This window comes from Neofelis nebulosa, chromosome 8, assembly GCF_028018385.1.
Source record: "Neofelis nebulosa isolate mNeoNeb1 chromosome 8, mNeoNeb1.pri, whole genome shotgun sequence".
Classification (NCBI taxonomy): Eukaryota; Metazoa; Chordata; class Mammalia; order Carnivora; family Felidae; genus Neofelis; species Neofelis nebulosa.
This window is the reverse complement of record NC_080789.1, coordinates 16,111,040-16,133,540: the sequence shown is the minus strand read 5'-3', so window position 1 is coordinate 16,133,540 and position 22,501 is coordinate 16,111,040. Positions and strand designations below refer to the sequence as shown.

Sequence of the window (22,501 nt, the reverse complement as noted above, 5' to 3'; positions counted from 1 at the left end):
TTTTTTTTTTTTTAAGACTCTTTGGGATTTTTTTTATATGGATATACATGGTATCTGCAAGTAATAACAGTTTTCCTTTCCAACACTTACATATTTTTTTTCTTGCCCTAGTGTACTGAATGGTAGCACCAATACAGTGTTGAGTAGGAGTGGTAAGAATGGGTATTCTGTCCTCTTCCCCAGTTTTATAAAGCAAAGCTTTCAGTTTCCTGCCCTTCCCAGTGGTATCTGGCCCCTGCCATGTACGAGTACAGAATCCTTGACCCAGGCATGTTTCCTGCTCCTCTCCCAGGGAAAGATGGTTTGGCTTCTCCTCCTCTTTCCTCTGGCCTTATACCTTTTCCTGGAATTGGTGACCAGAGGGTTTGCTGGCCTCCCTCCAGCGGTAGAATGCTGTTGCTTGTTACTAGATGTAAGACTTAGGGTGGGAGCAGGGGGGCTTTCCTCTCCACTGTTAGGGACAGATGACTTTTGCTTCTGTCCTTCTCTCAGTGCAGGTCACCTTTGCCCGGAACTATTGGTTTCCTGACTTCTCCAGTGACTTAAAGATTTTGCTTCATGTGAGAGAAAGTCCAGGGAAATCAGGTTTTATTGCTTGTTCCAGTGAAGGAATCTTTCTCAGGTCTTTTGCTTTACTTCAGTCTTCCATGAGCACTCCACAGCAAAGAACTTGGGGGTATGGATCCTCTTGTAGGTCTGAGGCTCAGAAGGCATCTAAGCTTCCATGGTAGCCCACATTTGGCTTGTAAGAAGTCCTTAAAATTTTGACTGATTTCTTCTTCTGTGGCAGGCTTCATCTCTGTCATGTGTCCCATCTCCCTTGGGAGAGACTGTTACCCTTTGTATTCAGCTCACCTGGGTGCCTTGCAGCCTTACCTCTCTGTTGAACCCCAGAAATGTATGACTTTGTAGTTGATTTATCTGTTTTTGTTATTAGAGTGGAAAGGATGTTGTCGTGTGACTTTCTGCATCCTACTGGATGTGGAATTTGCAAACTTTCTTAAGCTCTCTACTCCCTCCAAATCCTAGCTTTCCTTCCACCTCTGCTATTCATCTCTTTCATGAAATCATTCATTAATCCTGTTTTCCAATAATCTTACATAAGGGATTAAACACTTTTTTTTTTCTTCTAGCATTGGCTGAACTGTGTCGTTTCGGACTTTACTTTGGTCTCTATTGCCTTTACATCTTTCTCTGCTTATGTAGACTTATGCCTAGACCATTGGTCTGATGATTGGTGTGAGTCTGTGGTCCAGTTTTCACTTGTCTGGAGAGGAATGAGTAAAGATGGATGATGTGAGTTTTATCAAACAAATTGTATTTACTTTTTTGTGTTTTTCTCTTGAGATTATTTGCTCTACCATTTTTTGATGTTAAAATGTGTTTTTGAAAATGAGATGATGTCAGTACATGGGTGTTTTTTATTTTATAACCTTTTTATTGAGAAACATTACAGACAGAAAAATGCATAAAACATAAATTTCAGCTTAATAAATTGTTGTAAAACAAATAGCTTTGTAAATAACACTCAAATTGAAAAATAAAATTTCAACACTTTAGAAGGTCCCCACCCCCAACATATCCCTATTTGATTGAAATCCTCCCCCTCCAAGGTAAGACCCTTAGCCTCATTTTTATGGTATTCACATCCTTGCTTTTCTGTAGAGTTTGGCCATCAAATTCTAGTTCAATTTTTGCTGGTTTTGAATTTATGTAATGGAATGGAATGGAACTTTATGTAATGGAATATATATATATATACACACACACACACATATATATATATATGGCTTCTTTCACTCAGTACTATGCTTTTAGGATCCAGCCATGACTTTGTGGTTATTTTTTGTTCATTTTCATTGCTCTATAGTGTTCCATTATTTCGAGTATGCTGCAATTTGTCCAACTAAATTATTACTTGTTTGACTTCAAGTTTATAGCTCATACAAATAATGCTGTGAATATCTCCTGTACTGATGCACATTTTTGTAGGGCTGTGGTTCTCAAGGTGCCCTTCCCCCACCAGCAGCTCCGGCATCTCCTGGGAACTTGTTAGAAATGCAAATTCTTGGACCTATTGAATTAGAAACTGTAGGGGTGGGGCCAGCAATTTGTGTTTTAACAATCCCTGAGCGTGATTACCATGCATGCAGAAGTTTGAGAAGCACTGCTGTGGGGGTGTACCTGGGGAGGAACTGAGGGGGCTTAGGGAAGACTAGATTAATGAATGGCAAACTGTCCTCCAAGTAGTTGTAGCAATTTACATTTTTACCAGGGATATAGGAGAGGTCCAAAAGGCACCACATTTTTTGGTGTTGTGAGACTTTTTAATGGTAATTCTTCTCTGCCACTCCCCTTTTGGGTTTTAATTATCTTTATCTGTAAAATTGAAACTTAGGTCACTGGTCAGTGAAATCTAAAAGTCTGGAAGTGACTGGTCTAAATGAAATATATTTGAGTACAGAAATTTTGTCATCATTTTTGCTTTCCTCCCAGTGCCTATCATAGTGATAAGCGCATAGAAAAGTACATATTTATCCAGTTGAATTTTAAAATATTTTTTCATTGTTCAGCAGTTTCTCTGTCTCTTTTTTAAAAACAGTTTAATAAGGGCCTAAAGTTTATCATACAGACTAGTAATGCATTTTGAAAGTTCACTGTATACTTTTTTTTTCTTTTTAGCTTTTATCACTTCTTTTTGAAGATTTGTTCAAAAAATTTAATTCTGAAATGAAGAAGATTGCAGACCAGGTGATTCCTAAGCAAAGAGCTGCCCAGTTCGATGTTGTGAAACACATGCGTCAGGACCAGATCACCAATGGCATGGTGAATGCCATTTCCACCGTAAGTCTCCACGCATTTGTTGAGGCTTTTGTAACTTATTTATACCTCTGTTCAGTGGAATGGAAACTGAAAGTACTTTGGGAATGTAGGTGAAAAAATAACGTTTCTATTTGGAGGATGTTTACAAATCACACATTTTTGACCTTGAAAGACAGTCCATAGTTTAAATGTTATCACTAGGAATCTTGTTACTGTGTAACTTTATTGCCAAATTATAGTCTATGTTCTATAAGGCCGTAAGAAAATAGACTCTTACATAGAGGAAAAACCTTTTAGTTTAACTGAGAATAGCCCTTCTTTTAAAGGATACTTCTTCCCCTTGTTTTCTGTAATAAAACTGATATATTGCAAGTAGGTTTATTAATGACAGTTTTTGTCCAAAACAATACAAAATGTTTCATTTCATTGTAGGTTTATGTTCCTCGTAGGGCTAATCAGCTGTTCCTCATGTGAGTGATGAATTCAGGCCTCGGCAGCTGCTGTGTATTCAGGGCCCCTGGCTGTTCATAAAGGGTTATCAGATAGGTTTTTGCTCCCTTTCTTAAAGCATAACAACTATAGGTCTATCTGATGAAGTCTAGTTGTGTTTTGTATGCCAGACATAAAATTAGTTTTATAGATGGGAGTTTGCCCCGACAAAAGGATAATGTGCTAGAACACGTCGATTCCCTTAACAATGACAGAATTAGTGGCAGACTTGCTTCAGTTCTTGTCTTTAGAAACTAGCAGGCGGGTCTGTGTGAACTGTCCTTGCCGTGACAGCTACCTCTAACTTGACACGAACTGGGCCATTGTGCCTATTTAGGCACATTAAACTCTTGTGGCCCGAACTTGTGTGAAAGTAGCTCCCTGGACATTTGAAGAGAAGCCTCCAAAGAGCACTTGAACGCACATCAGTTAGAATTACTTTTCCTCGCTTTCTGACCCATGATTTTCAGGTCCTGATAGCTTTATGGAGTAGTTCTTTTACCCCTTAGGGACACGGCTCTACCTCCCAGAGATAGCCTGCTTATTTGAAAAGACCTTGTTGTAGGTGTACCCCAGTCTGTAGGCAGCCAGAAAAACTTGTGTTCTCTTCCTAAATTCTGTGTTACTGTAAGTAGAATATTTGCAACAAATACGTTTTCTCAGAAGAGCAATTTTTAGTCTCCTTGTCTGTTTCTCTCGTCTCCCTTCTTGTAATACTCACGCAGAAGACTAGAACAGACCCTCTTGTTGGACACCTTGGCTTCACTTCCCATCTACTTCCCGTTTGCCAGCAGCTGCTGCCTTATTTTAGCTCTGTGTGGAATATTTATTTACCTTCCTCACACCTACTCTCTGGGCATCAGTCCATTTGCTAGTTTACCCTCATTCAGAGCAGAAAAGGAGTTCACTGACGAAGCAATGCAAAAACTTGTGGAATAATAAATGTGTTTGCTCTGTTTCTTTGCTTTGTAAAATGTACAGAGCTTCTTCCTAGAATTTAACTCTTTTCCGTGTTACCAAGAACTCAAAGTTTCTGCAGTGATAGATCTTTATTGTAATGATGATTAAACGTTAGTTCGTTCGTGAGGGAACTGCCCCAGAGTCACACATTTTAATTCAAACAGATCACCTTATCTCCTTCTGAAACTCTAGCGGTTTTTCTCCGTTAGAGTTTTTAGCTTGGGATCTGTGAGCCCCCCTGTAAGTGAAATGTTTTAAAATTTTGTGCTCATGGTCCTACATGCATTTTTCCCAAGAGAACAGACACAGCTTTCATCAGATTCTCAAAAGAAAAATGAAGACTCACCGTTTAGCAGATGTAGTCCTTTCTTTTGACTCAGATTATTGAATCAGTGATTTTTTTGACATTTTCTACTTTACTTTTCTACGCATACTCTTTTCTACTGCTAGTTCATGTTACCATGAATTGAAAATTTAATTACTGCTAACCTTCATCTTTAAATTATCTTTCAGAATATTTAATGTATATGTTTATTTGCTACAACTATAAGGTGATAGATTTAATATGATTCAGTATATTGAATGCAAAGGAGATAAACTAAATTTAATGTTGAAGATTTATTTCCTGTGAATCTATTTTAAAATTGACATGACAGCCGCAGAGGATACATAATATTTCTTCAAATGAATATATATGCAGTTTTTAGCCTTGATTAAGAAGCTTACAGTTTATTCATTATCCCTGATAACTGCTATTGGAGTCATTTTTCTGGTCCTTTTCTATTAGTATATTTTCCTCTAATTAAGACAGATTTTGGAAGACATCCAAATAATGACACATTCCAACATGAAATTATCTCTTTGAGCTTCCAGCTACTTTTACCTTAAAATATGTGTAGAAATTGCTAGTGTTCTGTTAATTAGCTTATTGCTTCCAGTGGAAGTCTCTGGTTGAACTGGCTTGCCAGGATATAATTAGTTCTTCAGACAATAACTGCTATGACATGGTAAGGCTGATACATCACAGCATTCTGGCCTGGTTGCTAGACATAGGTGATATTCATTAAATCCCTAGAGAAATCCTAGGGAGTGACCAGGCTAAATTTTCATTTCAGTTGTGGTATTTTGATTCTTGAATATGCACTGTGGCTCTCATTTCACAAATAGTTCCTGTGATGAACTTCTTAGAGGGGCTGGAAAGTGTCAGGCAACATACAAACAGATCAGGGGTGGTCTTAGGTCTTTTTATATATTTATTTTCCTCTACAGGGAAATTGGTCCCTAAAGAGATTTAAAATGGACCGCCAGGGTGTGACTCAAGTGCTGTCTCGCTTGTCGTATATATCCGCACTGGGCATGATGACAAGAATCTCTTCTCAGTTTGAAAAAACAAGAAAAGTGAGTGGTCCTCGATCCCTCCAGCCATCTCAGTGGGGAATGCTCTGTCCTTCGGATACTCCTGAAGGAGAGGTAAGGGACCTAACGAGTCTCTGCTGTGTCAGAGGTAATATCTGTTGGTGGTGTTCTAATTCTGCCCCTGTCCCCCCCAGGCCATATCCTTTTTTTGGGTCAGTCACTCTCTGGCAGAGAAAAAATTGATGCAGCCTGTCAGGACGACATCGTGTCATTCCAAAACCAGTACCTACAGAGGCATTCGATTTAGTACCTCACCTAAATAGAAATATGATCCCAATTTTCTTGTTTTAGCTTATCCCAAGAATCAAACCATGCAATGAAGAGGGGATGAGAATGTGAGGGAAAATTGGGAGGCCCATCTTCTTTGTTCACGAGGATCTCTTTTTATTTTTTTTTTTTTTTTTATTTATTTTTTTTTTTTATTTATTTTTGGGACAGAGAGAGACATAGCATGAACGGGGGAGGGGCAGAGAGAGAGGGAGACACAGAACCGGAAACAGGCTCCAGGCTCCGAGCCATCAGCCCAGAGCCCGACGCGGGGCTCGAACTCACGGACCGCGAGATCGTGACCTGGCTGAAGTCGGACGCTTAACCGACTGCGCCACCCAGGCGCCCCGAGGATCTCTTTTTATAAACAACTCCTTATTTTCCTTAGGTGTGCTTGGCGGGCATCAGGTTTTTGCCAGGGCAGCCAACAGGGAGCACAGAACCAAGCAGCTTAAATAGGTTTGCTCCCCCAGCATCACCATTTCTACATCACGGCCCTTTCTCCTTCATGCTGACCATTGTTGGTTTTACCCGATTCTGTTCGTTGTGAACTGTGAGTTTCCGGAGGAAGGAATCTTGTTAGGTTCACATTCTACCACGAGTTCCTAGCACAGAGCCTCGTCCACGGTAGAGGCCCCTTAGATATATGCTGAATGCATAAATACATTAGTTATGACATGTAAAAGAGTAGGAATTTGTTATGACTTGGGAGAGGTGAAAATAGAAGGCCAGGCAGAGTTACAATTTTTTAGAAAATTATCATTCGTCTCCTAATTTATCTTAAACCCTATGGAAATGCACACTACAATTATGCAGCTTGTCACATTTGCATAACTTCTACTTCTTGAGCTTTGGAGCACTGAATTTCCCGGAGATGGCTTCAGCTAACTTGTGCATCACTGTAGCAGATGGTTTTGAAGAATGGAAGACAATCTTTACATGTCCCATGTCTCAACTGTTCTTTTTTTTTTTCTTACTTGCTGTGTTATGTCCTTGTTCATATTTCATCTTAGATTTTTGGGGGGTTGTGTAAAAATTCAGAAATATTTTATTTACTTTTCATTTTGAAGAAACTTCAGATGTACACAAAAGTTGCAAAATTGGTACAAAGAATTTCCATAACCCCTCACCTAGATTGTTCAGTTATCAGCCTGATGAAATTAAAATTGATAACAGTATTGTAATCTATAGATTACAGAATACATTACAGATTATAGAATCTATACCTTATTCAAATCTTGTCACTCATCCCACCAATGTCTTTTTGCTGACCCAGGATCACTCACTGCTTTCGGTTACCATGTCTCCTTAATCTCCACTCTGGAGCATTTCTTGGGTCTTGTCTTTGCCTTTTATGACCAAGAAGCTTCTCATGAACCATGAGATCGTGACCTGAGCCAAAACCAAGAGTTCGATGCTTAGCCCACTAAGTCACCCGGGTGCCCCATCCTTTACTGTTTTTAGTGTCCTCTTAATGACTGGCCTTCTGCTGTCTGGGAATAACAACTTATGTAGTCAGCTTTTTTTGAGGATGCATTAAACGATGCCATCATTTTTTGCCATTTTAAATAGTACTACGCTGACCACTTCTGTGGCTAAATCTAGGTTTATATCCTTGCTTATTACTTTAGGGTAAATTCCTCTGGATATACGTTTTTGAGTCTTTTGTATCATCCCCAAAGTGTCCCCTACAAGGCTGTACTGCTTTATGTTGCTGCCAGCAAAGCGGTGAGCTATTTTCAGACACAAACGGTACTTTGTATTACTAATGGTCATTCTTAGAAATGACTGTCCTTTGCTTTTTAGGCATGTGGTTTGGTTAAAAACTTGGCCCTTATGACACACATCACAACTGACATGGAAGATGGACCCATTGTTAAATTAGCCAGTAACCTGGGAGTAGAAGATGTGAATTTATTATGTGGGGAAGAGCTCTCTTATCCAAATGTGTTTCTTGTCTTCCTCAATGGTGAGTATATCACAGATATACCTGTTGATCCTGATCAGTCTCTGGGTGGGGAGTAGGAGGGAAGCCATTATTATCCAGGTATTTAAAGGACAAAGGTACTTCAATTCTGGGCCCAGGGGCCTTAATTTAAAGGTAGAAAAATGGTAACAGAAGCAGTCTAACCCACTGGCTGGGGCATCAGGTGCTGAGGATCCCAGGCCAGAGCTAAAGGTAACGTTGCAGACACTGGCTGCGTCCTGCCCTTCCACAGATAACCGCTAGGCCAAAGTGGAAAAGGCTCAACATGGCCTTTAAGTTGAAGGCCTTGAACTCTTTAAGTTCAACTTAAATATGTGAGACATTCTGCAGAAACAGATCAGCCCTGACGGCACGTTGACTTCTATTCAGCCACTCGGTGATGGATTGTCAGCAGCCTGTCGCGAGAAGTCCCTTTTTTTCTGCTCGTGTTCCGTTTGCTTCTTTCATCCCCTCTGAGTCCTCCAGAGCCTTGGCAGCAAGCGTGCCTCATCCTTGTGATTTGGTGGTCTGGGTACCTGTCCCGCCACACATCCTGCAGCCTCGTCCTGACCGCCTAGCTCCCGTGCTCTTCTCCTTTTTCCTTCTGTTCAGGGGGCATTAGTCCTTCACTGTGTGGGCAAGTGAGAAGCAAAACAGGGCTGTTCAGTACATCCCAGCGACCAACACCGAGAGAGCTCTTCCTCTGCAATGTCGCCGGGGACGTCTCTGCATCCTCACGCTGACCCCGGGGTGCAGAGTCCATCCTCCTCATTGCACAGATGACGATGATGGAAGAGTGGTTAGTAGGAGCTGGGCAGAGCTCGAAGCGCTTTACGTAGGATCAGGTTCACATTACTTAATCCTCACATCAACCCTTTGGAAGGGATAGAGCCAGTGTTCAAACCCAGGGAGTCTGGACCTCGAATTCATGCCCTCAGCGTGGTGCTGACCAGTGAGGAAAAGGAGGCTAACTTTTGCTACTTCAGCAGGCACGGGGCAGGGCTGCCCTGAACTGCTCGGCTGTGCTGCTTTCCTACAGCCTGTGGACCGGCTGCCTGAGTCAGTAACTGAATTTTCAAATGACTACTCAGTGCTGCTTATCGTCTTTATCAGGTAGATATTTTAAACCAGTATAGATCTGTTTTTCTGCCTGTTGTAAATTTTTCTCTTTCTGCTTAGGTAACATCCTGGGTGTCATTCGGGACCACAAGAAGCTAGTGAACACGTTTCGACTGATGCGAAGAGCAGGATATGTCAATGAGTTTGTTTCCATCTCGACAAATCTCACGGATCGATGTGTCTATATTTCCTCTGATGGGGGAAGGCTGTGCAGGTATAAGTTGCTAAAAAGAGTTTTTTAAGTTTACTTCTGAAAGAAATACGCTTGTTTTTGTTTTTGAATCCACTTCAACCTGTTTCATTGTCGAGATAAACTGAATTCAGTTAGCAGACCCCTCATGAATATGCATCTGGGTACTGAGGATTCAAAGATTAACAGGAATCTGTCTCTGCCCTCAGAGAGCTCAGTCTCTGAGCTCTGCCCATTCAGGGCAAAGGCAGAAATAAGTACTAATAACAACCAACCACACTAATAATAATGCTAGCTCGCTGTTACTTAGCATTTTATTAGATACACTATGTGTAAGACTTTAACTACATTCCGCCCTGTGGGTTGGATTATTGGTTTTTTTTTTTAATTTTTTTTTTTTTAACGTTTATTTATTTTTGAGACAGAGAGAGACAGAGCATGAAGGAGGGAGGGTCAGAGAAAGGAAGACACAGAATCCGAAACAGGCTCCAGGCTCTGAGCTGTCAGCACAGCCCCCGACGCGGGGCTCGAACTCACGGACCGCGAGATCATGACCTGAGCCGAAGTCGGACGCTCAACCGACTGAGCCACCCAGGCGCCCCAATTATTGTTTTCATTTAACCAATGAGGACCTGAGTTTTAGGGAGAGTAGATAACTTACCCAAAGCTAGATGGTGGCGGGTCTGTTTTTCACTTGGAAGTCCTCACAATTCATTTGACTCCAACAATCATGATTTTTACCCACTGTATTCTGTTGTTATGAACTGAACTTTAAAGGATGAGTGGGATTGTGTTCCTTGGATGAAGGAGGAAAGGAGAAATGCTGAGGAATGGCAAGAATAAAAAACGTGGAGGCATGAGGAAGTAGCATTAGGCCCAGTAGAAAGTAGGTGTCTTAAGTCATTCAGTACATCTTAAGGGCCTGTCCTTCACGGGTACTGGCCAGGAGGTGGGGGCACAAAGACGACTATGACAGGGTGTCTGGTCTTTGGGGGATATTCGGGGACATCAACTGAGGATGTTACCTTATTCATAAGCCTCTGTGTTTTACTGTGGCCCTTCATTGTGGACCTCAGGTAGTGTTAGGGCACAAGTTAGTGAGCCAGCAATGGTTGGAGTGGTGAGAAGGGCTTGGGCTTTGAAGTCTGTCACAGCTGAGACTGGGCTGCCGTTGTCTGTCCAGCATCCAAGTTCTTCCAGTTACCCTCCTCATTTTCCTTTGGAGACTGCTCCTCCCTCTTCTTGGGATGGTCTGTCAGGTACCCTCTCCTGCTCAGCCACAGGTCAGGCACATGACCCAGGTAGACCAGTCACACTCTCTCCTCAGAGGATTTGGATCTCAGATAGAATAGCTCAAGGAAGAAGTGGTTGGAACTGATTCGTCCTGATGGCAACACATGCAAGAGACTGCCTGTTACTCCTTCCATCCTGGATCCTTAGGGTCTGTCGTGAGGCTGGGCATTTCACCATTTTTCCCCCTAATTTTAGAGCATGAGTGAGGGAGAGAAGGGCAGAAGGGGAGAAGGGGAAAGAGAAAGAGAGAGTATATATCTTTTTTTTTTTTTTTTTTTTTTTTTTTTTTTAACATTTTTTATTTTATTTTTGGGACAGAGAGAGACAGAGCATGAACAGGGGAGGGGCAGAGAGAGAGGGAGACACAGAATCGGAAACAGGCTCCAGGCTCCGAGCCATCGGCCCAGAGCCTGATGCGGGGCTCGAACTCACGGACCGCGAGATCGTGACCTGGCTGAAGTCGGACGCTTAACCGACTGCGCCACCCAGGCGCCCTGAGAGAGTATATATCTTAAGCAGGCTCCATGCTCAGTGTGGAGCCTGACATGGGGCTCAATCCCATGACCCTGGGATCACTACCTGAGTCAAAATCCAGAGTCGGACACTCAAACAACTGAGCCACCCACCACCCACGCTCCCCTGTTTTGGGGATTCTTAATCCTTCTAGTAAATTCTTACACTTCCAGTAAATTCCTTTAAATTTTTTGTTTTGTTTTAGTAAGTTCCATTTTTGTGTAAATGAGCCAGAATTGGTTTCTCTTCTTTGCAACCAAAGAACCTGAGGTGATGGACGTACCTGAGTTTGAATCCTGACTTCCTACTTACCTACTTGGTGGCTCTGACTTTATTACTTTCCGTGGCTGAAAAAATGTAAATAATAATAATGCCTCCCTAGGATTATCCCAAGAGCTGACTGATGGAAGGTACGGTAAGTGCCTTGTAGGTGCCAGGCTCACATTAGATGCTTATTTGTAGCTATTAACATATTCAGTCAGGGGTAGGGAAAACCATGACATTTTCTTAGGTCATTCTGTTTGAGGAGTTTTCTCTTTCCTTACATCCAGTGTATTATGAAATAGTCTGAAAGAAATGAATTCTTTTGTCAGTAGTCATTTTATAATGGCATGGCGTAGAGCTGGCAGGATGAATGTGTAGAATTTATCGAGTGAGTAGGAAGTGAGGGAGGGGCGCCTGGGGGGCTCAGTCGGTTGAGCGTCCGACTTCGGCTCAGGTCATGATCTCACGCCCTGTGAGTTCGAGCCCCGCGTCGGGCTCTGTGCTGACAGCTCAGAGCCCAGAGCCTGCTTCGGATTCTGTGTCTCCCTCTCTTTCTGCCCCAACCCTGTTCAAAAATAAACATTTTTTTTTTAAAAAGTGTTTTTTTTAACAAAATTAAAACAAAAAGAAAGTGAGGGAGCGGAGTGTGACCCTTGCCCTGCACCCGTGTCCGTCCTCACTTGGGCATCTCTCCGCCTGAGCTCCGTGCAGCCCTCGAATGAGGTGGCAGCGTCTCAGCTTCCTTCCCCGGAAGCCAGGATTTCGAGGTAATGTTGATTTGCATGAAAAGTTCACTCAGTTCATTTCTCAGCGACTTGTGTTCCCCTTTTGTAATTGTGTAGCTCTTCTTCTTAACTGTTTAAAAGCGCTCATTAGTCCTCCAGTAGCTATTTGGACTTTCGGGTAGGGCGCACAAGTGTCTGGGGGTGGCTCACTCCCCGCTGTAAGAGCTGCTTATCCAAATAGCGACAGCCCTTGACGTTTCGGTGCCGCGTGCCATCCTTTGTGTCGGCGTCTCCTCGTGGTGGCGAAGCCCTCGGAAGCAAATCACCCCTGACAGTTACAGGTTAATCTACCAGAACGTGGAAGCCAAAAGCTTTCTCTACCTTACACCCATTCTCTCGTTAAGAAGAAACTCTATTTTCTTTAAACGTGTAGCCCCTCTTTCGGTTCGTGTGTAGCTTTACGTGACCTGCCAGCGTAGCCCAGCGGTGTCTGTCCAAAATGGAGCCACTCTGAACAGCTGATGTTCATCAGACCTTTGCTACAGAATGCCATTGTTGTCCTCAGTGACAGTTCTCTGCTGCCGACCTCTTGGGTGGTAGATCACGTATTCCTATGTGAAATCTGAGGAAATGCCTTTGGTCTGATGCATCTACACGGTTTTTAAAACCAAGACATTAAAGATTTGTTTCCTCTTTCAATCTTACTGAGTATTGTTTTTGCCTTGCCTTTTCATTTAAAACTAAGTATTTCCTAAGACACTTGGGGGAAATACTGTGTGTATATATATGTGTGCACATGCACATATACACACATGGGCTGGTGTGTGTGTCTTTTTGTGTATATGTGGGAGAGAAAATAGGCCTCTGTGCACTTCACACGTGCAGAGACTACCCGGTGTCCTCAGACAGTCCAGAAATCAGGTTGATTGTATCTCTAGCTTCCTTCATTTTACTGTAGTAAACTTCCTTGCTGACTTAATTCTTCTCTTGAACTACTGTGAATTTGTTATTTTTTTCCATTCCAGACCCTACATAATTGTTAAGAAACAGAAGCCTGCAGTCACAAATAAACATATGGAAGAGCTGGCTCAGGGGTACAGGTAAATGGCCAAAAGCAAAACTTCTCAATCTCCTTGATACTCATGCATATATGATTTGACCAGCGGTGGCATTTTTTGATCTGAGCTTTTCAGAAAAGTATGTTGTCATTTATAGTCTCTTAATTCCTCTCTACTAAATGTTTCAGCCTTTTAAAAACCCATTCCTCTCTGTGTGAATTTGCTTAGACTTTGTAAAATATTAGCAGTTTATATTGCGAGGACCACAGGGTGTTGGCGTAAATTAGCACACTGTGAAGTAACGGGGATATGTTGATTTACACATGGTGGGTCTCTCATCACAGGAGCTTTTTAAAGTCCTAAGAGATATTTTCAGAAGTGGGGGCCAGATTGACAAGTGTCATAGATGTTTTACTGTTTTTATTTCAGTGATTTGAGATCACTGTATGCTCCAAGAGTAACATGTTTCAGGCATCCCAATATAGTGACACTTTCTGGGAGAGAAAGATGCCTTGGGTGTAAATGAAAGCCAGCATCCTCCATTATCGCATGTAAAACACTGCAGTGAAATGCTGTTCAGTCATGTACATGTCACCAATATTTTCCCAGGAATTTTGAAGATTTCTTACACGAGAGTCTGGTTGAATATTTAGATGTGAATGAAGAAAATGATTGTAACATCGCACTCTATGAACATACAATTAATAAGTAAGTAGGATCCGTCACAGCCATAATTAAAACCTGTTCTGATTATAGAAAGAGCTTTCTTTTCATTTCATCTTTTCTGTTGTGTTTCCTCTTAGTAGGAACTGTTAGAAGTATACTGTCTTATAATAAAGCCTTACCCATCCTTTATCCCGCTGTAAGACTATCACACCAACTGCTAACAGTCTTTAGATTTCATTATCTTTTCCATTCATTTTACACTTAGTGTGTATTTTTTGAAAGGAATTGCTTCTCTGATTTTGATATTTGATTACTGTCAAAATTGAACTAAGAGGTCAGGCTACGTTAAAGATGTATTTCTCTCTTCTAGAGAGGACACCTGAATTCTTGTCAGTGCAGGAATTCCAGACGTTATATGTTCTAAGGATGTCTCTAAACTTATGTGCAATATAAACAAAAAAACGCTACTATGTTCACAATGTTTCAAAAATAATGATATTTTTAGAAGCATCTGTTCTCTTTAGAGGACAGTAGAGGACATTCATAGAACTTCCTGTCTGATGCCCAGGACTGATGATACTGCTTACCTGAAACAGGAATTTTCTCAGTTATATTGTTTAATAGGTAGGAGTTTGTTACTGGCACCTGATAACTATTTACGTCTTCAGTCAAGAAAGTACTTTTCTGTTTTCTGCCACCAGATGAAATGTACCACTCCCTTTTTGTCTTATTGTGATTTAGTAAATAATGCTTTTCAGTCGGAATCTTTATTCCTTAAAGGTGTGACTGTCTCAAAGTACTATTTTTATAGTGCCATGTGAAGACGGAGTGGACATAGAGGAGAACCGTTCCGTAGTAACCCCTGTAGAGAACTGTTCTGTAGTAACCCTGTGAATAGCAGCGCGTCCTTGTCGCTCAGCCTCCTCTGCTCTCCTCAACACCCACATCCAGTGCCGTGGCTCATCATGTCGGCCTCTGCCGTATCCCTGCAGTCTGACCTCTTTTCCCCACCTGCACCTACCGTGCCAGTCCAGGCTGCTGCCATTGCCTGCCCGGGGCCTCGCAAAAGGTTCCTGACTCTTTGGCACTACTTCCCGCACAGTCTGTTCTTAATAGATGAAAGTGGTCTTTTCCCGACTCTTCTCAAACCCCCAGCGGCTTTCCCTCTCCCTTGGAAGTCCTTGCAGAGGCTTCAAGTTCCTGCACCATCTGCCTGCCCCACCTCGTGCCTGCAGCATCCTCTCCTCCCCCTCCTCCCTCACTGTGTTTAACCACACTGGGCTCTTCACACCTCAGGCGTGCTTCTGCCTCAGTACCTTTGCGCTGGCTGTTCCCTCGCCTGGAACACTCATACCCTGCATGGCTCACTCTTTCAGCTCCCCCAGGTCTTCACTCGGGTGTCACCTTCTCCGTGCTTTTTCCTGATGACCCCATTTAGAATAGAAACCTCTCCTCTGTGCACACCCCTCTTCACTGCTGTATTTTTCTAGTGCTTATTACCTTACAATAAAATCTGTGAAATGTGTATTTTATTGATTTATCTGTGTATTTATCTTTCCGCTAGAAGCTTCACAAAGGCAGGGATTTTTCTCTGTCTTGTTTGCTGTGATAAGGGAATGCAGCCATTAGAATCAGTACCACCCAATCACCAAGCTGACCCATACATCAAATTCATTTTATTTTAAAAATAGAAAAAAATTGACATCCTGTAATTCATACTTAGGATCTTTTTTTTAAATGTAGACAAGCATAAAGTAAAAAGAATGAATCCCCTTCCTTCCCCATCCCACCAAACTCCAGCCTCCAGATGTAATCAGTGCTAATGGTTTAATGTACTCTTTCAGATTTTTTTCTAAGGGAATACAAACATACCTACACGGTCCCTCACAGTGTATGGGACCAAGGCAGCATAGTTTATGTTTAAACTTGATTTAAACCTACCATCATTACCAACTTCATCATTCTGAACATTTTTTATATTAGCATATGTGTATATACCTATATAAATACATTACTTCAGTTTCTTTATATTACATTGTCTGACTACACATAAATAGTTTATTTAACCTGTTGTTGAATATTTAGGCTGTTTTCTGATTTTTCTGCTGTTGCAAACGACAGGTTACAGAATCTTGATTTGAGCTACATTTAAGGCCCTTATGCACATTGACTAGAAAGTCTCCTATTTCCTGTTCAGGACAGAAGATTATGGTGGTTTTAATTTCAAATAATAGTATTCCTTTTTGTTTTATAGAAGTCAAAATCAGAGTATTTGGACTTTGAATAATTATCAGAAGATACATGCTCTTAGATGTATTGTTATGAAAAGGTCTTTACCTTTTTCATTTTCAGCTTCAATCTGCATAGTTTTTATTTACATGAAGAAATTGGCCCATATTTCAAATTGGCCAATATTTAAACAAAACTGTACATTTAAAATGAACTGTTATTGTAAGCCATAAAATGTCATTATAAGCAGTTTCTCTTTTAAATAAAACAAAACCAAACCTAGAGCCCTTTCCGTCTCTGCCGACAAAGGCCTAACATATCTGAGAGAGTTGGGGTTCTGCCAGGTCATAAGGTCAAAACTGTGTTCTTCAAACCAAGAGCCACATGGACAGCATTCTCTCCAACCAAGCTAGGAACATAATTCATATGTATACTGGGGGGAAAAAAAATCATGATGGATGACTGGATAAGTGGGAAATCTTTTGCCATGTGCATTGCAACTAATTTTCCACAATGGGTTGGCCTATCTTGGAAATCACTTCACAGGTACTATAAACCATTGACATTATTTTTTTTTTCTTAGTTTATTTATTTTTTGAGAGAGAGAGCAGCGGAGGGGCAGAGAGAGAGAGTATCCCAAGCAGGCTCCACGCTGTCAGTGCAGAGCACGATATGGGGCTCAAACTCAGGAACCAGGAGATCATGACCCAAGCTGAAATCAAGAGGCAGATGCTTAACCCACTGAGCCACCCAGGTGCCCCAGCCATTGAAATGACTAAAATTATGTCTTAGAAATGCTTGAGGAAGGAATAGAGGATCAGCAGAGACCACAAACACTGGATGTGATGTCTGTTACTTTCAGCAAGACCCAGAAACAGTCTGGCTACCCTTTCCTTTTAAAATACCTGAGCTGCTGTATCATTTAGCCCAAACTGGTATTTTTGCAAAAATGTGTTACAAAAGTAACGAAGATCCTAACACCTACTAGATAAAGTCTTCCTTTGTGTCCAGTACCTACAGCTCAGCTGTCTAATAAAAAAATGTCATGCAAGCCCATATATCTACGTTTTCCAGTAGCCACTCTGAAAAAGAAACAGGTGAAGTTAATCTTAATAACTGTATTTGACCCAGTATATCTAAAATGTTGTCATATCAACATGTAGTCAATATAAAAATATTGAGATTTTATGTATTTTTTTCCTTATTATAAGTCTTCAAAATCTGGCGTGCACTTAACGCACATCTCAGTTTGAAGGCTAGATGTTCATTGGAAATACCTGATCTGGTTTCATAACATTTACATTTGAAAAAGTAGACTCACAAGTGTAAGTTGTTACAAACATAACTCAGAGGTTTTGAACAACTGAACTGAGTTATTTAAATTTGAGTTTTTAAAATGTAATTGAAATTAAGTAAAATGAAAAATCCCATTCCTTAGTTATACTAATCTAACTGAACAAGTGCTGAACAGCCACACTTACCTGGTGGTTGTGGTGTTGGTCCCCTTACATCTTCTAGTAACTTCTTCAGCAGGATCTATTCCTCTTGAAAATGGTCATACAACTTTGTCATTGATACAAGTTGGAAAAGGGCAGAAAAGCAACGTACTCAGCCATGTGGATATTTTTGGTATTGCATTTTGATATGCCCAATATAGTGATTTCTTTATAAGGGTTATTGTTATTAGTATGTAATAATGTTTTATTTTCTTACAGGGGTATTTTGTACTATCTCCCTTCTCTTACATTTCTATAAGTAATAAGTTTCTATTACTGAAAAAAATAATTCATTTTATAATATTTTATTTTTATCAGTTTTACTAGCAGCAAACATTGAGGTTTTATATAAATTACATGTATTTGTGTATAAACTTTTATATTCATATAGACTTATAAATTTTATTATCTAGGTCCTTGGGGGACTTTTTTTTTTTTATTTGAGAGAGAATGAACGAGCAGGGGAGAGGGGCAGAGGGAGGGAGAGAATCTCAAGCCCCATGCTCAGTGTAGAGCCCGATGTGGGGCTCGACCCCAGGATCATGACCTAAGCTGAAATCAAGAGTCAGACGCTGAACTGACTAAGCCACCCAGGCACCCCCATTGGGACCTTGATAGTAATATTTTTATACTCTTTAAGAGCTATTTGTTCTAGTCCTTGGTGTCTTAGATGTCTAATTTTTAATTAACAGAGATACCACCCACTTGGAGATTGAGCCCTTCACTCTTCTTGGCGTTTGTGCTGGCCTCATCCCATATCCTCATCATAACCAGTCCCCAAGAAACACATACCAATGTGCCATGGGGAAACAAGCCATGGGTAAGATTTCCTTCTTGAACTTGGTTGCAAATACTTGGAAAAAGGCTTAAATCTTTATCCTTACTCCAGTAGTATGAAATGCTTGGTTAAGTCAGACATTGCTAATTCCTGAGTGTTACTGACCTCAGAGGGTTGCCTGTGAACTCCGCAGGGCTTACAGGTGCCCCGCCATGTTTGAAGCGTAAACAGAAATAGAGAAAACCTCTCTGAACTTGTTCCTTTGACCAAACAAGGAGATATATAATAGATGTCACAGAATGACAAGGCGGTAAACATGAAGAGAAAAGCTCTATAAAATGTCAGTTGTGAACCAGAAGAAATGGAAGAAAGAGCAGAAAGACACGAGATGGAGGGAAGAGAGGGAGGAAGAGAGCCGAAGATGCATGGTATATATTAGAATGTGCTAGTGATGGTCAGGGTGACAGTCCTTGCACCCATTACATCCTCACCCTTGCTCCCATAGCTTCTGAAACACCAGTTCGTGTCATACAAATTTCTGAATTCGTTTTTCTTCCATTTTCTTTCCTCTCTCCTCCATGTATCTATTAATTTATCTGTTCTCCATCCATAACACTTGTTGAACATCATGTGGAGACCAGACAGTGAGTCTGGGACCTGAACATGGAGAGGTGAGACAGAGCCCTGTCCTCAAGGTGTTCACAGTCTAGTAGGAGAGCCCAACAAGAACAACTATAATTCAAGATACGTGATAGGTGCTGGAGTTGACCAACAGCTGGAATCTTAGGGAATGAGAGCTGAAAGGTCACTAGAGGTTAGAGAGTAGGTTGTTTCCGAAGAATAGAACTGAACCGGGTCTTGAAAGACCCAGAGTATTTTTCACAGGCATGAAAATAGAAGCAGGCGTTGCAGGGGCATCTTGGTGCTTTGGTATGGGTGTTTAGCCTAATATGGGTATGGTGGCATACTGGGAGGGGCACCACATATTAACGATTTTTGGTTTTATCTTGAAGGTGATATGGCGAAGATACCAGGCCAAAACAAGAAAAAGTTTTGCTTATAAACTTTTTCTGAAATGTTTCTTAAAAATCATTTAAAAATGTTTTTTAAATCCTAGTGAGTTTAATAAGTTCTATTTTCATTTATGTCTGTGACATCAATATGGTATGCCATTTCTGGTTTAAAGTATGATACAAGGAGCTTCGTAAAGAAACTGAAAGGTTTTTGCATGGCCTTTGAGTAACCACCAGAAAGCATTTAGCTTCTCAGTTGCCAGCAATCAGCTGCAACTGACCGTAGCTTGACAATTAAGGAATCCTACATCTCATCCCAGATAGTGTATGTTTCTTTTCAAGTTTTTATATTGCGCTTTGGTTGGCAAAACATGTTGTCCTGCAACCATTTACCTGAATGACGTAATGCCTGGACAGTTCAGAATAATTCCCAGTGGGAAAATCTAAGCCGAGGCTCATCAATTTCGCCTTTCCCATTCATCCTCAGCAGCAGTGTAGGCTGATTTCCCGCTTGTGCTTGTGACTTGCTAACAAGTTGAAATATACAGTACTGAACCTTGTGTGTCATGAAAGGGCTATCACTTCTATTGGGTTTACCAAACCATTTTGTTTCATGATGTGAATCCTGGCTGAAACAATACACCTTTTGTGTAGAACCTTCAGCAGAATTAACGGAAGACTAATCACTTCATCGCTATAATGCCACTCTTTGCTTGTGTTTGAACATTGAAACAGAAAGGGCTACGAATCTGTCTCCACTTGGTGAATCTTTTTTTTTTTTTTTTAAATAAAGAAGAGACTTGAAGGGAAGAAATAATATTTTTATTTTTGTAACTCGTCTCCCTACCAGAAGAAAAAAAAAAAAAAAAAAAAAAGCCTTTATTTTGTGGCCATGAGTATCTGCAACGTTTGGTTAGTTACCACACACAGTTAAGCAGGATCAGTGTGTACAGAAAGCCAATTCAGTGTCTGTAGAGTTCTTTTGTAGTTTTCTGTGTGAAGGTTTTTTTTCTCGTTTTGTTTTGAGTGTCATTTGCAATTCATTGTCTGTGTTTTCTGAGGTTGGTGTATTCAGCTGCTCTGACCCTGGGTCCTGCACATTTAGCTCCTTGGATACAATCCTCTGACGTTACTGCTGACGCTAGGAAGACAAAAGCCACAGAATATCTTAAGTAATAAAAAAAAAAAAAAAGCCTTTGTTACTGTTTGTTATTATAAAACACCTGACTGGGAAGAAAAGCATCAAGATAAAAGTACATTCAGAGTTGGCACATTACATGACCACGTTTCTCTTCAGACGCTGAAATAGCTGTAGAAGTACCAAGCTAGGTCTAGATGAAAACTCCCAAAAGGAACAAGGCCAGCAGAGGGAGAAGACCCACAGCAGAGGCCCAGGTCTGTAAAGCAGACCTAGCAGTTTGAGTTGGACTTCTCGGAGTCATTTTAATTCCATGCAGTCTCGGCTGCTGGTAACTAAAAGTCGTGCTATCCCATTTTAAGTAGGAGCCATTGCTGAAGACTGTATACATCTCAGGGATTCTGTGTGAATGTTCTAAAGTATTATTTTCGTGCCGTTCATCCGTTAGTCCATATGGATAGTGGAAGACAGTAGCCCAGAATTAACATACTACATATTCTAGCCAACCTGGAAGATTTGCTGTCTACTTTTCACTACCAACCGTCTGCCCCCAGTGAACAGAGTGAGAAAATGAGAGAAAATCATTTTTCTGTCACTACCAAGGAGACCAAGATGAGCACAAAGCACAGACTGAAAGCCTCACCTTATACATAAGAGAAAGCTCACTTTAGTCGTGAAACCCCAGCAGAGGTGTTTCTTAAATCTAAGGTTCTTTAAGTTGTTAATAAAGTACAGGTTTCCACACACCATCTTACTGTGCTACTAAGAAAGACCTAACCTTCCATGAATATGGCTCTGTTGTGACAAGGTTCCGAGCAAGAAGCCAGGTAGACGTGTGTGGAATTGGTGAGGGTGACCTGGGTCACTCAGCGCCCCAAGTGAAGGCTGTGTGTCGGACCTGCATTGTACGTACTCCCTGGAACCAGACTCCAGTCCACGAGTCACGCTTTCATATCCTGCCCGTTTTATTAATTGGCAATCCGCTAGTGGAACACTTTCTCCTAGTTAAAGGGATCTTTCAGTCACTATCAGCTCAGTTCATGAATATGCATCACATACCTCCCCTAGGTCCGGTCTCTTCCCAGCCCTCCTTCACCTCCAAATTGCTCGGACTTTTTATCTGTTTATTTATTTATTAGCTCAGGAAGAAACGTAGCTTCTGTTTTAGTTTTTGTTTTCAGTAGATGCTGTTCCCGAGCAGATAGCTCCTTCTCTTGTATTCCCCACTTCACAGTAGAGTGGGTTGTCCTAGAAGTAGCCTAGAAGATTTTGAGATCTTAGAAATACATAATATACAAAGATCCTCATAAAATTTTGTTTCATTCTACATCTTCCTCTACATTTCATTCAACTTTCGGTTTGATTTTCTTTTTTTAGAATATTTATTCTTTATCAATTTGGTGGGTACAGAATGAAAAGACGCCTTGACCAAATTATCCCTGACAATTGTATTTAGAATTTCACTGTTTGTCCAAAAAAAATTTATTTAAATCCTTGTCAGTATTTCAGATGTAAGATTGTATGATGTTTCCTGAGACTAGAATGCTAATAATGAATACTTAATGGAGATAAACTGTCGTCCGGTTAGTAGGGTTAGCTTTGGAGGCGGAACAGGTGACAATGCAGAGGTCAAGGGATGTATGTTTGTGTTACTGCTAATATTAGTAGTATTGTTAATGAATGATGCTGCTTACTGACTACTCAGATGATTTATATGCATTTCTTCTTTTAATCATAATAATAATCCTGTCAGATCTAATACGTACCTTTTGTGTTTCTGGCAAGGAAACAGACTCCCACTTTGGTTGAGTAACTTCTAAAAGGTTACCTTATATCTTCTGTGCAATGTTATCTATAGAACTTACTAAAATTCTTCTCAACTGAAACTATCTTATTTCCTCACTTTTTCCTCTTCACTGCAGACCATGATCAAGGTGGCTTCCCTGCTAGACTGTAGGATATAAGCGCCTTCGAGACAAGATTATGTCTGTTATTTATTACTGTATCCTTGGTGCCTAGCATAGTGCCAGCTCAGTAGGTATAGTAAGATACACAGTCTGAGGCAGGCTGCAGGCTCTGAGCTGTCACCATAGAGCCC

The 22,501-nt window shown here is 41.0% G+C and overlaps 1 protein-coding gene across 1 annotated transcript in view; it reads left to right on the top strand.

The window, feature by feature from the left end:
- Nucleotides 1–22,501, top strand: part of POLR3B (RNA polymerase III subunit B) — a 106,630-nt gene that overhangs the window by 41,344 nt on the left and 42,785 nt on the right. Inside the window, exons 13-19 of the mRNA XM_058741533.1 lie at nucleotides 2,683–2,844; nucleotides 5,542–5,742; nucleotides 7,762–7,924; nucleotides 9,101–9,254; nucleotides 13,051–13,125; nucleotides 13,693–13,791; nucleotides 18,167–18,294. Coding sequence (XP_058597516.1) covers nucleotides 2,683–2,844; nucleotides 5,542–5,742; nucleotides 7,762–7,924; nucleotides 9,101–9,254; nucleotides 13,051–13,125; nucleotides 13,693–13,791; nucleotides 18,167–18,294 — 982 coding nt within the window. The remainder of the gene's footprint in view (nucleotides 1–2,682; nucleotides 2,845–5,541; nucleotides 5,743–7,761; nucleotides 7,925–9,100; nucleotides 9,255–13,050; nucleotides 13,126–13,692; nucleotides 13,792–18,166; nucleotides 18,295–22,501) is intronic.